Below are 14,516 nucleotides of genomic sequence, written 5' to 3'. Positions count from 1 at the left end.
TATAAAGGGATTTCTGAGTCCACTAAATTTGGCAGCACAGTGGATCACCTATGGCACTTAGTGACTTACATAGACCCCCTGGGAGTTATTCGAGGGCCAAGAATGGAGAGTGAATCTCTTCTCTTACATCCTTTCCAGACTCGGAAGTTTGGGCTTCATGGACCCAAGCTTAACAAGAATGCAAGGTTTAGGAATGAAAAGAGAGACAAGGATTTAGTCATTCAGCCCTGCTCTGAAAAATCAAATTCTCCACCAAAATCTACTCAGCATTCAGCCCTGTGCTAGATGTTGAAGATGCAATCTTGTGTCTCAGGAGCTCATTCTTTCTCTGAGACCAGAAGACAGAATTGCAAAGATGCTATGTGGTTTGGAGAGTTTGAGGGGAAACCTGGGTTCAAGTCCTAACTTGACCACCAACTCATTTATAAAATGAGCAGAATGGCCTCTACCTTACTAGTTTCTTAGTATCCTCCACTGCAAAATGGAGTAAAGAATAATGAGAAGATGAATATGAAAAGGTCTTTGTATGTGATAAGACAGAATGCAAATATTTTTATTGGCATCATTATTACTATTGCTATGATTCTCCTCCACTAGGCTTAGATCTTCTACAGGGCAGGAATTATGTTTTGTTTATAAATAAGTTAGACTAAACATGATTTTGTCAGGCAGAAGAAGGGGACGGCATTCCAGTAGAGGGGTCAGCAGGGAATTGAGGACACGTGGGGCAGGGAATCGAGGAGTCTGGTGTGGCAGGGGACCCGGGGAGACACAGCTAAACACGTAGACGAGGCATAGCTTGTAATGACCCCGAACGTCATGCTTAGAGGATTTGCCCCCTATGTAGCGGATGTTAGGCCAAAATTAGAGCTGGAAAGGCCCATACTGAGAGTCTTGCAATAATTCAGGAGGGTGGTGGCTGAGGCTCTGGATGTGGGGAGCTCAGTGTCCCCCACTGACAGCATCGCTCCTATACCGGCCTCCATCCTCCCTCTGCTCCTGCTTTCAGCTCCCTGTTGTCCGAGTGACATTAACCCCGTGTTGGTGTCCAGTGACAGAGTAGAGATCGTCTGGTCTCCCGTTCGTGGTGCCGAACTTTACGAAACCAAGGCTGTGGATGGGTCCAGCGTGCTTGAGTGCACTGACACTGCTCCTGCCTGCACCCTCTCAGCCCTGGCGTGTGACACCGAGTACAACATCACGGTGCATTCTTACAGCGAGGTCCGGGGCAGCAATAAGTCATGCACTTCCCAGTTTATAACCACAGGTACGACGCGGCCATGATTTCACTCACTCACATCTGAATGCTTCACCTGCATCCCTCAGGACGGCCTTCGCCAAAAACTACAGAAAGGCTAACTCCCATTAGCCACTCTTTGCGGGCACCATTATAGCCGCTGTCTTACCACAGAGAGGCAGAGAGACGGTGGAAAAAGGAAAATGAAAAAAAAAAAAAAAAAAAGAGAGAGACCATGGGGAGAGTAGGAGGCTTTGCCTGGCAGCCATGCACGCCCTCGTACCTTTAGGGGTCTGTCTATATTTACAGCATGAAGGTCAAGGCCACAAATGTTTGTCTTAATTATGTTTGCTTTCGGAGTTCAGAACGCCCCTTAGCATTTTCCAGTTAGTCCCATGCTCTAGGAACTCAACTCCGCATGTCGGTGTCTGCAAGGTTTCCACGCAAAGGCTCTGTGAATTTGGCCTTCACACATGGCTGAAAGTAATAATGGTTGAAAGTAATAATGATCTCATTTTGGGGGGGAAAAAAAATCAGTTTTAGACCCAAAGGCACAGGTGTTATTTTCGACTCTGAGCGCGTCAGTTGCTAATCTAAAATCTCTTAGCTCCTTGCAGTCCCGAAATCAAAAATGTTTCAAAGGATGCCTTCTCCATGGTTAACGTGCACTGGCAATCCAGCAATGACGGCGCCACTTACACGGCGACTGCGCAGGGGGAGAAAGGGCGGTACTGGTGCAGCAGCGCGGGCGAGTCCTGCACCTTGCGGGGCTTGCCCTGCGGCGCGCTGTTCTCCGTCACCGCGGTGGCCGAGACGCAGGCGGGACGCAGCCCGCCCAGCTACAGCGTGCCGCTGGAAACAGGTACGTGGCGACCACCAGCCCGAGCGCTGACTTCACTGGGGTCCCTAGGAAGTGTTGTAAGACGTGAACTTTCTTACTTGGTCTACCCTACGTGTGATAGAAATACATTAAACTCAGAGGTCTTCCAAAGAGCCCCGAAGAAAAGAATAAAGAATAAAACTTTCAACATTTGGACGCAGGTTCTGAAAAACATCACCAGAAGACTAATTTATTCAAACACGGATATCGAAGGGGAGAATATGTTGGCTCTGCAAAAACATTTATTTGAATTCATATTCTCCCATGATACGATCTACCAAAACAACTAACAAGTGAGGGAATGAGTTGGTTTGTTATTTATTTCTTTGGCTCAGCCCTTTCCAGTCTTTCTTTAAACAATGCATTCTGAGTTTCAGTTTCCTAATTGGTAAAAGGGAGATGATGCTTCATTGGGTAGTTGGTAATATTAAGTTAAAAGTTAATTAATTCCGCAGAGCACTTTGTATAATATCTGATACAAAGTAAAAGTTCGATGAAAGAAAGCTGTTAATGTTTCATTGTATTGTCTGTGAACAAAATTTAGCCCATTACTTAAAACCTTTGGACCTTATTTTCTCTTACATACAACAATAGATGACACTTGGACTATAAAAATCGAACGAACTGTAAAAAGCAATGGAATAGAGACAACGCCAAATACACAGGAAGATTCTAGAGATACTATAACCTATTTAATGGGTCTCTAAAATACTGAGACTTGGTTGTGGTATTCTTAGGTGGCTAAGACCATTTCAAGCTTTTATATCAATTCTGTACTATGAAATGCATGAGAAAGGCAAAATAATTTAATTGCAAATGCTATGAAATGTATTGAAAGAAGAGGTACATGCAACTGTTGCTTTGAAATTTGCAAGTGGAATTGGGAACAACAAAGGATTTCTTTCTTATTCTGAAAAAAAAAAATTAGAACCTCACATTACCCACAGCAAGTTAGTGTACTGCATTCTTGGAGAAAACACCCACTTTATATACAGTTAATATTAAAATGACGTTTCAGAAGAATTGAGATTTTGCTTAGTAAAAGGAAATTTTGCTTAACAATTGAAGGTTTAAGATATTTAAGAGGTTGAATGAAAGGAGAGTGAATGAAACACAGGCAAAATGCCATTCTTGGTTGTTTTTTACAAATAATGCTCAGTAGAAATAAATCCCCAATTCTTTCTCTTGTTTCTTATTTAAGTACCATGCTGTCCAGCTGGTCTGACAGTAACTCAGGTCACTCAATCAGTAGTCAACGTGAGCTGGACTGTTGGAACCGGGGCTCAGACATATGTGACTGTTCTGGAGTCACACACTGGCCAATCTAAGTGTCACACCCATCAAAACCACTGCCTCTTGGGATGCATCACATGTGGCATCAATTACACAGTGGCATTAAAAGCGATTAGTGCCACCGGGTTGACTGCGGACTGCACCTATCAAAGTTATTCCTCTAGTAAGTGAATTCTAAACTCTAGCTCTACGGTATTGATAAGGACCTTGATTGTTTTAAATCCAGTCATAAGCCCTTCCTTATGCTGCTTCTCCACCTACCTTGCATTATAAATTCCGATTACTTTCTACAATGTTTTTTAGTTTTCCTCTGAAACTAGAACCTCAAAGTTTCAGAGGCTTCTATTGGTCATTGGTAAGTGGACTCCCTTGATAACAAGGTCCGGGCATACTTCTTCTGAAGGGAGGACAGATTTTTATATGACCCAGCTACCCGAAGCACAAAATAACTCAGTCTGGCAGAGTTTTCAGAAAGCATTCAGATCACGTGTTCTATTCGACTTGAATTTTTTCTTTTATTATTATGCTACTACCCCACTCTTGTAGACCACTCCAGCTCCTTCTACGGCTTCTTATTTCAACAGGCTAAAAGAGCACTGTCTGCTGACAGTATTGTATCTTGTTCTTCACAAAGACCAAAGATCATGGAAGGTAAAAGTGGTACGGGGTCAGTAAATTAGATTTCTCTTATAGGAGGACTCTAGTCCACTGAAGTGGCTGCTTGGAGAACTGTTTTGAAAAACACTCCTGAGGATGCCTCTCAAGCTTGATGGGGGAGAGTTCAATAATCTGTTAGTTGTATCTGCCATGGGACGTGGGATGCGAGAGTTGAAATATAATTTTACCATCCCAGGGGTAGAGTCTAAAGACATGGCTTTTTCTACGCTGTTTTGCCTTATCCTCCCTGATTCTGTTTCCTCATTGGTAAGTGAAATAGTAGTAATCATAATGTGTGGCATTTATAAGTGCTACACATCTGTAAGCTGATTATATATACCTTCTTTTGGCCCAATGTCTTTCATTAGATTTGCTGCCTAAGTTTTAACCCTGATATCCAGTTCTGGGAATATGGCTCATTGCTTATCCTCACACCAAAAAAAAGAAAAAAGAAAAAACTTTTTTAAAAAGAGTGAATCAAATGAGCCTGATCATCTATAACTGAATTTTTTATTATTATACAATAATATCTTTATTTAAGTTACTGAGGAATCTACCATTTGGTGTCCCGCTTGACACCTAATGTGTGACCTGCTCTAGGTATTTAAGAAAAGAAAAAAAAAAAAAAGTACCCAGTCAGCTAGCAGGGATGAAGTGTGGACCAGCAAAGCTTGGTCACCAGCCTGTTGATTAAGTAAGTGACTGCTCCTCAGGCATTATGCTATTCGGCTCAGCAAAAAAGGTCTTTTCAATTAAAGCCGAAAGCAGTTAATTATATTTCAGTTCAATCCCACTAAAATCATATAAAACTAGGGCATTATGAAAGATCTTGACAAAGATTCTGTGTATTTGACTCATAAGGTTTGAGTCATATATGACACATCACCTGCCAAGCGAGGACTTTTTTGACTCACCATTGTTCTCTATTAAAAATTCATGCCCCCACCACCCTCACACATGGATTTCTAATCATGCGGCCTGTCATGGAAACAACGACTGAATACCTCTTCAAATCTTGCTCTAATCATATTACTTACACCAGGTTACTTATATTATTTCCCCATAGTATGAAAGGCCATGTTTATGTGATAGGGGAATAAATGATAATTGTGTTTGTTTGTCTGTTTTGTTGTTCTTTCAGGTGCCTGCTGCCCTTTGGGAGTGAAATTATATAGGCTGGGCCCTAATGGCATCCGGATCTACTGGCAAATTGCCAGGGGCTCTGCCAATTACACCACTGACCTCTATGGTTCCAAAGGCATTTTCACATGTGCCCCAAGCGCTGGCCTCAGTTTCTGTGATGTTGCCGAGATACCTTGCGGGGATGTATACACTGTGATGGTCTCGCCAGTTGCTGAGACAGGGCTGAAGCTTACCTTCTGTCCAAAAAAAATATATTCAGGTACAGCAAGTTATGACCCTTTATTTAAAATTAACCCTCAACTCGATCTGTGAATTAAAACTCGGAGCACTCACACTTATTTGCTGTGTGGTAAGATCAACTAGGATTTGAATTCCTACATCCTGAAGGCAGATTCTGGCCTTTGGGGACCCCAAGCGTCTCTGGAATTGTGATGCTTTCTTATTTGATTTGGAAACACTCTGTCTCCCTTCTCCCTCTCTTCTCCTTCAGAAAAAGGACAAGCTGTTTGCCGCTTAGATAGTAAAGCAGATTTAAAGTTATTTTATGCTTTAAGATTTGGAGCTAGAGTTTTAGCATAGTCTTAGAGATCATGATAGATACCCCAGAATGTTGGAAATTAAGATAGTTGAACTTTTATTTGCACAGATTCAGACTCATGACTGAAGAAGAGTTGGAGGATCAGGAAAAAAGACAAATTTATAAATCATAAACTAGGTTTGGAAATATGAGTGGGCAGAACAGTGCGTGATCACGAAACATGACCGTCAGCAACTGCCATCTCAACAGACCTGGCAGAAAAACATGAGCAATTCTCCTGCTCTGGATCCCAGCACCTTCTGCTACCTTGCCCAGGGCGTAGTCATATGTTTTTCATATATGTCTAAAAAGAGAAAAAGAAAGACAAGAAAAGAAAGATGATGAAGCCCTAGAACTTTGCAAGTGAACACAGGAAGAGGAATAAATGTTGGTGCAGAAACCTTTACTGACAGCTGGAACATAAAATTTCCAATTATGTGAAGGCGATGAGAAAGTTCAAGGTAGCTCCTGGTGATGGAACTGGGCCAGTTCCTCTTTGGGGGCGTTCTCATTGTCTTTGGCTGTCACGCTCTGATTCCTTGTGTTTTCATTATCTTGTCCACAGGACAAGCTGGCACAAAGCAGGGCCCTATGGCAGGGAACAGTGATGGGTTGTTGGGGTGAGAAGGAGCTCGTAGGAAGAAGAGGCTACAGTTTATGACAATGCTTCATTATATTTGCATAATGTTTTACAGTTTATCAAGTGTTTACACATTCACTATCTCATTGAATGCTCAAAATAACTGTGAGGTAGGTTCAACAGATTTTATTATCTCCAATTTATAAATGAGAAAATTGAGGCTCAGAGGCTCCCACATCTCTATGTACAACACTTCTTTTCTTCTAACCTCTAAATCTGTATTCACACTTGATACCTCGACCTGGAGGTGCCCTAGGCATTTCAGCTCCTCAAGGCCAAAAGGAACTTCTGATCTTCAGCAGTTTCGGATTTCTTCCCATCGACTTTGTTTCAGGTACACAAGCCGAAAACCCTGCTGTCAGCTTCCCTCTCCCTCACCCTGCATAACTAAGTAGCCTCCAAGTCTTGTCCTGTTCACTTCACGATGGCTTCTAAACCCAGCATTTTCTCTTCATTCCTACAGCTACTTCTGTGCTTCAGCGCTTACCACCTCTGCCTCCCTCCCCTGCTCCCCTCTTTCCCTCCTGCCGGGCTCCTTACTGTTACCTGAGTTGTCATCCTAGGACACTGATCTGATCGCGCTACTTTCATGCCTTCAGAATCCTCAGAAGTTTCCTATTGTACCGGAGGATAAAATTCAGTTCTCTGGGTGTGGCATTCAGCGTCCCTCACAATCTGTCCCCAGTCTGGTTTTTTTACACATGCACCATGAAATAGAAATTTAATCCAAACCATTTATGAAATTTTTTAATTTTTTAGTAGCCACAATAAAAAAGTAAAACAAAATAAGTGAAATTAATAATGTATTTTAGTTAATCTGATGTATACAAAATATTATAATTTCAACATGGAATCTATATAAAAATTTTGCATTTTTTTTCCATAGTAAGTCTTCAAAATCTGATGTGCATTTAATACTCACAGCACATCTCAGTTCAGATTACCTACATGTGGAGTGGCTACTGTATTGGACAGTGCAATTTCAGTCTCCATCTACCACTGCTGACAGGACACAAAAGTCGCAGGGAATCATTTACACACAACTGCCCCAGCCGCACACACATGCCATGCCACACCATGCTTCCAAGCTGATCAGTGCCCTTCTCCGTGCCTGGAATTCCACCCCATAACCACCAAGGGGACTCCACCGCCCACATGTCCCTTCCCCTGCGAAATCTCCAACAGCCGTTGGTGGAGTTGGGCTTCTCCCTCTGTCCTTTATGACCCCACATCACCCTTATCTTTACCATGCCTTATTACTGTGAATTGATTGGGTGTTATTTCCCCTAATAAGTGATAATCTCTTGGACTCCCAGTACTTAACACATAACCGTGGCCCAATGTAGTTTAAATTTTAAAAAAGCATGAGTCGATGAGTTTACGTGCTTTCCTATGATCATATAGCCCTTAAGTGAATGTTCTTTCTTCTGCCCCATGCCCACAATTCAACCCTCAGAGAGTCATTCATCTCATGGTTTGTTAACCACCAGAAGTCCTCGTTAGTTAGAACTGTAGTGCCATTTGGTGGGGTGCCATCTGAAGCCTGTAGCCAATGCCTGGGTGTCTAGATTCAAGTTAGGAAATCCACCTCTGCACAATTTCCCTGGGAAAAAACATGCAGTTGGAAGAATTTGTTTCCGTTTTGATTTTCAGGGTTTTTTTTTTTCCTTTCTTGTTTCAGTGTCAGTGATGCTTTACATTGATAATTAGGACAATACTGTAAATGATAATAATGATAATGATAATAATAATAATAACAAAGACTAATATTTTTGAGTGCTCCGTGCCAGCCACTATCATAATGGCTTTATACGTATTAATGCCAACTGATCCTTATAACAACCCTCTGAGATTAGCATTCGTATTCTTACCACTTTACAGATAAAGTGAGGCACAGAAAGTGCCAGGGTCACACTGCTAGTAGTTAGTTATCTCCTCCTATCACTCAAACTGGTTCTTATTCATTCTTTGGTTTACTTTCCCTTTGTTCCTTCTTAAGTTTTATCTTCACCATCTTAAATATATCGGTAAATATATTTTAAATGCTATGTTTTTATTTATTACAGTAACCTGCTCTGGAAGCACACTTGGCATGGGTAAGTCATTTTTCTCATGGATAAAATAGAAGAGCGTCTCATTGTTGCATTTTAAAGTGACAGTGAAGTCAGGATCAAAGCTGACTCTTCAATTAGTCAGGAAGGCGAATGATAGGATGTCTGCTTCTGGTTCGCACGGATGGATATGCCCAGTGGAAGAAAAGGGCACTGAAAGGGGAATTGGAATAAAGATAACCCTCACTGCCTCCTCAGGTGTGCTCGGGGCTGATCCCACCTCGACTATTCTGGGTGCCCCACGGGGGCAGCTCTTGGGCTGGGCTACAGAAATGGGCATGCAGAGTCGTGTGTGTTGACCCAGTAAGTAGCATGTGCTGCTTCATGAGAAATGCTTACCACATTCTTCTAGGGGCTGGCTTGGGTTTGGGCCTTGGGAAAAACCCCAGGGAATACTATCAACTCCAAACTATAGGCAGGACATGCATGCTTGTGTGCATGCACACGCCCAGTCAGACGTAGCTGACTTCAGAGGTTGCGAGTGGAAATGAAGCCTTTCTTCCAGTAAACGCCACGGCACAGTCTGGGCCAGCTCCCTGTCCAAGCCTTGCTTCCACTGGCAGCGACTGGCTCTGCAATCTCCCTCCATTGCTTGTCTGTTTCCTTTCCCAGACCATGGCCTCTCTTAGCACAGCAGGACACATGCTTTCAAATTCTTGCCCTACCTGCAGGTCTGAAATAAGTACAATCTCTATTAATTTTTTAAGAGTTTCTGTTTCCAGTGACTACAGTGCAACGGACCTGGCTTATTAAAAACAAACTGTGAGGAAACCTATAAATTATATAAAAAAAGCTACTTTAAAAAATTCTTAAAGTACTAATGACCATAACCCTTGGTTTTCAGTGAAATGTACACAGGCTTAGGTTTGCATTCTTGGAACCTATTTCCAGTATTATGGTAGTTTTTAATCACTGCTTCCTGAGCCATGGAGGGGCAGTTGAAGCATTTTGGGGGCTCCTTGTAGGAGAGGAGTCGTGAATTATATACCAGCCTTCTCTAAGATTTTCTTAAAGAGCTGCAGCACTTAAACCAAAAAAATTAAAAAAATTAAAAATGCTTACAAATCATCACTCTATGGCATCACCAGAAACTTGTCCAAAAACATACAATCTCGGGCTCCACCCTGATGTACTGAATCCCAGCTGATTCATGTGCATACCCAAGTTTGGAAAACACTGTTTGGGTAATCATTCTCACATTCTGGTGTGTATCAGAATCCTATGGAGAGCCAAGAGAAAGTGCAGAAGCCAAGACTTGTCGAAGAAGAAGAGGGCCTCCCTCTGCAGTTCTATCAGGTTTCCAGGTGATTCTGCTACTTGAGAAGTTTGAGAAGCACTGCTTTAGATCACTACCCTCCCCTTCCTCTGTCCCTCTGGACTGCCCTCATCATCAATTCTCCCTTCCTTAGCAAGGTTTAGTCTCCAGCCTGAATCTGCCTCTCTCTTTGAGTAGATCCATGTAGAAATCCTGCAAGACTGTCAAAAATAAGCATTTTAGCTGGGTCATTCAAGGACATCTACATCACATAGAATTCATCAGGTCTAGGGAAAAATCCTAAATTGCTGTCTCCAATTTCAGCCTTTCTCTTCCCTGTACATGGGGAAAGTCAAATTAGGTCCCTGGTTGACAGGAGGCCTCCAGATATTCTAAGGGCAGTCTTGCCAATCTTGTTGGTTTAAGACTTTTGGTTTCCCTTGACTCTTGGATAATCCTAAAGCTTTTCAACAGCAAGAATGGATTTTCTAAGAGACAGATCTGGGTTTAAATCCTCTCCCTACTGCTTGCCCTCAGGGGATTTGCTTTGATTCTCTCCAAGCCTATCTTCCTCATCTAAAAGATGGAAAAAATATTCACCTCATAAGATATTATGAGGATTAAATGAGGTATAAATTGTTGTGTACAATGACAGGCCCATAACACGAACTTCATAAATGATAGTTATTAATTCAGGATCAGCTTAGGCTCATATATTATGCGTCAATCATCACCACTTTAATTTGCGACTTCTAAGATATTTGCATTTTAACTGCAGTCATCATAATACCCTAACTCACTGGTTCTCAAAGTGTGGTCTCAGGGCCTACAGCCTGAACCACACCTGGGAACTGCTTAGAAATGCAATTTCCAGGGCTCCACCATAGCCCTACTGAACCAGAAACTCTGGGGTCGGGGCCCTGACAATATTTGTTTTAACAAGCCCTTCGAGTAACTCTGATGCATGTTAAGGTTTGAGAACCACAGCTCTAATTCAAGGAAGTTACTTTGATCCTGGAAATCTGACACAGGTTAGAAGGGGGAAGGAAAACAATCTATGCGAGGTATCGGGCCTTTAAAAGGAAGTAGACAGGAGGGGTTTGTGCCTGACATCACTCCCTGGGGGCCGCCATCATCTTCAGCATGCAGGCTGCACATTCCACAGAAGTCTCCTCTCTGCAGCTCCCTCAGCTGCTGAACAGGTTTATGTTCTTCCCACACACTGTTAAAATTTCAGAGGTCCCTTAGAACAAGGCAAGTTGGCCTAAGGGTGGAGAGAAAAATTCTTTGTCCTGGGAGGCTCTTTGCGAGCATTCGTTTCATGAAGCAGGACAGAGATTCTCTCTGGTCAGTTTCTTCTTGCCCTTTGAATGGTTCAGATCGTCTTAATGGCTCGCTTCTTCACTGTGAAGTGCTGCAAAAATAGCCTTTCGGATCAAAATACTAATCTAAATCTCCGAGACATTTGCGGACTTTTTAATTGAAGAAAGTGTCTGCGTGTTTAATGTGTTTTGTGGCTTCTTCACTTCCTTCCCCTTTTCAGTGATTTACAGAGGGAAGAGAAATGCAGAATGACATACTAAGCCTCTGATGAAAACGGAAACATGACCAAGTGAGTAATTTAAATTGAATGGTGCGGGTCAAAAGCAAAAATTTTGGTCTTTGTTTTAAAAAATTCCTCCCGTATCTTTTACAGAGTTGTCTCGATCCTTAGAGTGATTAGAGATGGAAAAGATCTATTAGAATACAAAATGCATCTAGGATAAGACAAGCTCGCAGGCCCTTCAAAGAACAGCTCTGGCTCCACTTCCCCAAGGACAAGGTCGGGCGTGTCCTCGCCTGCACAAGAGTTCAAGGACTGCTGCGGGAAGAGACTCAGTAGAGAGACAGATCCAGAAAGTCCCCTGGGAGGCTGCCAAGGGGAGCCAGCACACTGGGACAGTGCTGGAAACGTGAAAGCTCTGCTTAGTAGAAATTCTTTTCGATATTTCACATTCAGACACAAAACAGACTTCAACCCTTCCACTTTCTAAGTGTTTCGTCAACACCAACACTTGCCATGAAGGCTTCTAGACGTTCAAGGGCTGGGAATGTTTACTGCCAGAGAAGTTGAAACCACGGCGCCACACAGAGACATGGCTCATCCCAGAACAATCCTCCCCCGGGACTGTGTCATAGGTCGCATAGTGGCAGCAGCCAGGCCCACCTGCAGTAACAAACACCCTCATCTCAAGTTCAGAAGAAGCAGAGCTGCTTGCAGAGTTCCCTAAACCAAAGCATCATGTGACGTGACCTTCGTCGCTTGAGCACCTAGGAAAGCAGAGAAATCATTCTGACCAGTTGCTAGAAGGATTACAGTCATTCTTTTGAGTGAGCAAAGACTGCGGATGGAAGGACAGCCAGGGGCAGGCCCTCGAGCTGTGGCAGACTGACAGATATGTGCATCCTTTGTGGGGAGTCCATCACTCATGCTGTATCCTCCACTCACACTGTAACTGCTTTTTGCATTTTGAGAGAGGAAAAGCAATGATGTAAAATATAAATCTGTTGTGCCTAGAAAAATGTTTGTCCTTCGAATGCCACATAACCTTATTTAAAAATAGTATGTGTAGAACTCGTGTAACACACACACAATGGAAGTGTTTACTCCCCAAAAGCGTAGCTGCAAAGCCAAGAGCTGTAGTTAGGAACACTGCCCGGAGGGAACTGGAGCATGGAGTTGGGCTTCGGGTACACTGGGAGGGAGGGCAGACTTTCTTCTATGTCTCCTTTCCCTCTCTGTGAAAGACTGATGAGCGATACATAATGTGTCACTGGTAAGAGACACTCCCCAGAGAATCCACACTTGAAAAGGAGACAAGCCAGTCACAGATCTCTAAAAAGGAAATTTGCTGCATCAGAGAGCACCCACAGAGGAAGGCTGAATTTAGTTCACTTTCGTTCCAATGAATAAACAGGAATTAGGCTAGGTGCCTTCATATCACTTGGGTACCTCATTACTTAACATGCACTCCCAGGTACCACGCCTAGAGATGCTAACTCAGTAGGTCTGGGACCAGGCCTGCGGATCTATATTTATAATAAACTCATCGAGTGATTCTAACATGTCCAGCTTTGGGAACCTTAAAAGCCTTGCCTTGGTGAGTTTTTCTTGAAGCAAAATTTCAGTGATGGGAAGCTGAGAAGTATTATAAATGAAGGCATATTAAAATTTTGGACAGAAACTGATTTGGATTCCTCTAAAGCCAACTAGAAGTGGTTAGGAGCATTCCACTGACAGGTGTTTGTGGGGAAGACTTTTATAGAGAAGAGATAGAATCAATGCAAGGATATTATTTGATTGGCTGTGGCTTAAGAGATTGCTTTCTTTGGAAGAGCCTAGTTAGCTGTTTGTGGTTGGTTGTCCTTAGGTTTCGATTTCTTAACCTTGAGTATTTACAGGCTTAGGTTTGGGTTTGCTTCAGCCGGCTGCTATGGCATTAGAACCAACTCAGTCTGATGGTCTCCTGTTTAATTAATTTAACAGAAGGTCTGTGATAAGTGAGGAAAGATCGGTGAGAAATCTGGAGGGTTCATAGTGGGTCCATGGCCTGTTAGGGCAACCACCGTTACTGAAATAAAAAAGGTCTGTTTGCCTGCCTTCAAGTCAGAGAAGAAATACAGGCAGGTTTGCAGCAAAGAAAGTAAGGATTTATTTCAAGGGCTTGCAAGTCCTGGAGACGCAGGCGAGATGATGCTCTCAAAAACCTGGCTGTCCAGAGGAGTATGGATTATATAGGGAAAAATCAGTTGTTATGGAAACTGAGGGAGTTGGCTTAATCGATCATTGTGTTCAGTTCTGGAGTCAGCCTGGCGCCATCCCGTCTGGTCCCCTGGCCTGGTTCCATGGCCAGTGGGGTTGTTGTTCTGCTTTGATGGGCCTGGGGCTGAAACACGTCTAAAGCTAAGATATCATCTTTAATGTAACCAAAACTCATTGTCCCCACTACTATAGACCTGAGTCTTCACAAATCTTATGTTGTAAGGCTTAACCATTAAAGAAGCAGGCATATAGGGAGAAAGGGTAGAAAAAGCAAACAAGGTACAATGCTATTTATTATCTGGGCAAAATCAGCCTGAATTAGAAAAAATACTATATTAAAGAAATGAGATGAAGTTTGCGTGCAGCTACACCATGAACTGGGTCAGCTTTCTGGGTTGTGGTCCAGAGCTCACGTGAGAGTGTGTTCGAAGCCCAGTTGCCAGCAATGTGTGCCTTCTGAATAGAGTTGTGTCCGTGACTGACTGGAATGGCCAAAGGCTGAGGTCAAAGGCGGAATGGAAGGCCAGGACTCCTGGTCCTAGAATACCAGAGGGCTGGGGCCAGTACACCCATACTCTCCAAATGCCAGGACATAGAAGATGAGATGACTTTCTGCTTAGCTAGGCATCTCAGCTGGGCTGCTTTGGTCAGAACTCCACAGAAGACAATGTGCTCCACACTGGGTGAACATAAAACCAAAACGAGGATGTAGCACATACTATGCGCTTCTCAGTTCCTTCCCCAGTCATTTCATTCTCGTAACAACCCTATGGGTTGGATAATAATATTTTCCCCTTCATACAGATAAGGGAAATGAGACCAGAAAAGGCAAGTGGCTCACTCACATTCACATAACTAACAAGTTCAAATATAAATTCTCAGGGACAGGTAAGTATGCAGCATTGATTAGACTTGCTAACG

General features: G+C 43.0%; 1 protein-coding gene across 2 annotated transcripts in view; it reads left to right on the top strand.

The window, feature by feature from the left end:
- Positions 1 to 13,937, top strand: part of FNDC7 (fibronectin type III domain containing 7) — a 29,058-nt gene extending 15,121 nt beyond the window's left edge. The window contains exons 7-13 of one of the 2 annotated variants that reach the window (XM_036235125.1): positions 1,010 to 1,267; positions 1,845 to 2,099; positions 3,319 to 3,573; positions 5,209 to 5,469; positions 8,494 to 8,523; positions 11,337 to 11,405; positions 11,490 to 13,937. In XM_036235125.1, coding sequence (XP_036091018.1) covers positions 1,010 to 1,267; positions 1,845 to 2,099; positions 3,319 to 3,573; positions 5,209 to 5,469; positions 8,494 to 8,523; positions 11,337 to 11,368 — 1,091 coding nt within the window. In that variant the 3' untranslated portion in view covers positions 11,369 to 11,405; positions 11,490 to 13,937. Of the gene's footprint in view, positions 1 to 1,009; positions 1,268 to 1,844; positions 2,100 to 3,318; positions 4,335 to 5,208; positions 5,470 to 8,493; positions 8,524 to 11,336; positions 11,406 to 11,489 lie in introns of those variants that run through there. The other variant, XR_004955271.1, reaches the window with a different exon arrangement.
- Positions 13,938 to 14,516: the final 579 nt, after the last annotated feature.

Source organism: Rousettus aegyptiacus, unplaced genomic scaffold (assembly GCF_014176215.1).
Source record: "Rousettus aegyptiacus isolate mRouAeg1 unplaced genomic scaffold, mRouAeg1.p scaffold_m13_p_17, whole genome shotgun sequence".
In the NCBI taxonomy this organism is placed as follows: domain Eukaryota; kingdom Metazoa; phylum Chordata; class Mammalia; order Chiroptera; family Pteropodidae; genus Rousettus; species Rousettus aegyptiacus.
Note: the sequence above shows the minus strand (reverse complement) of the source record. Positions and strands in the feature narration are given on the sequence as shown.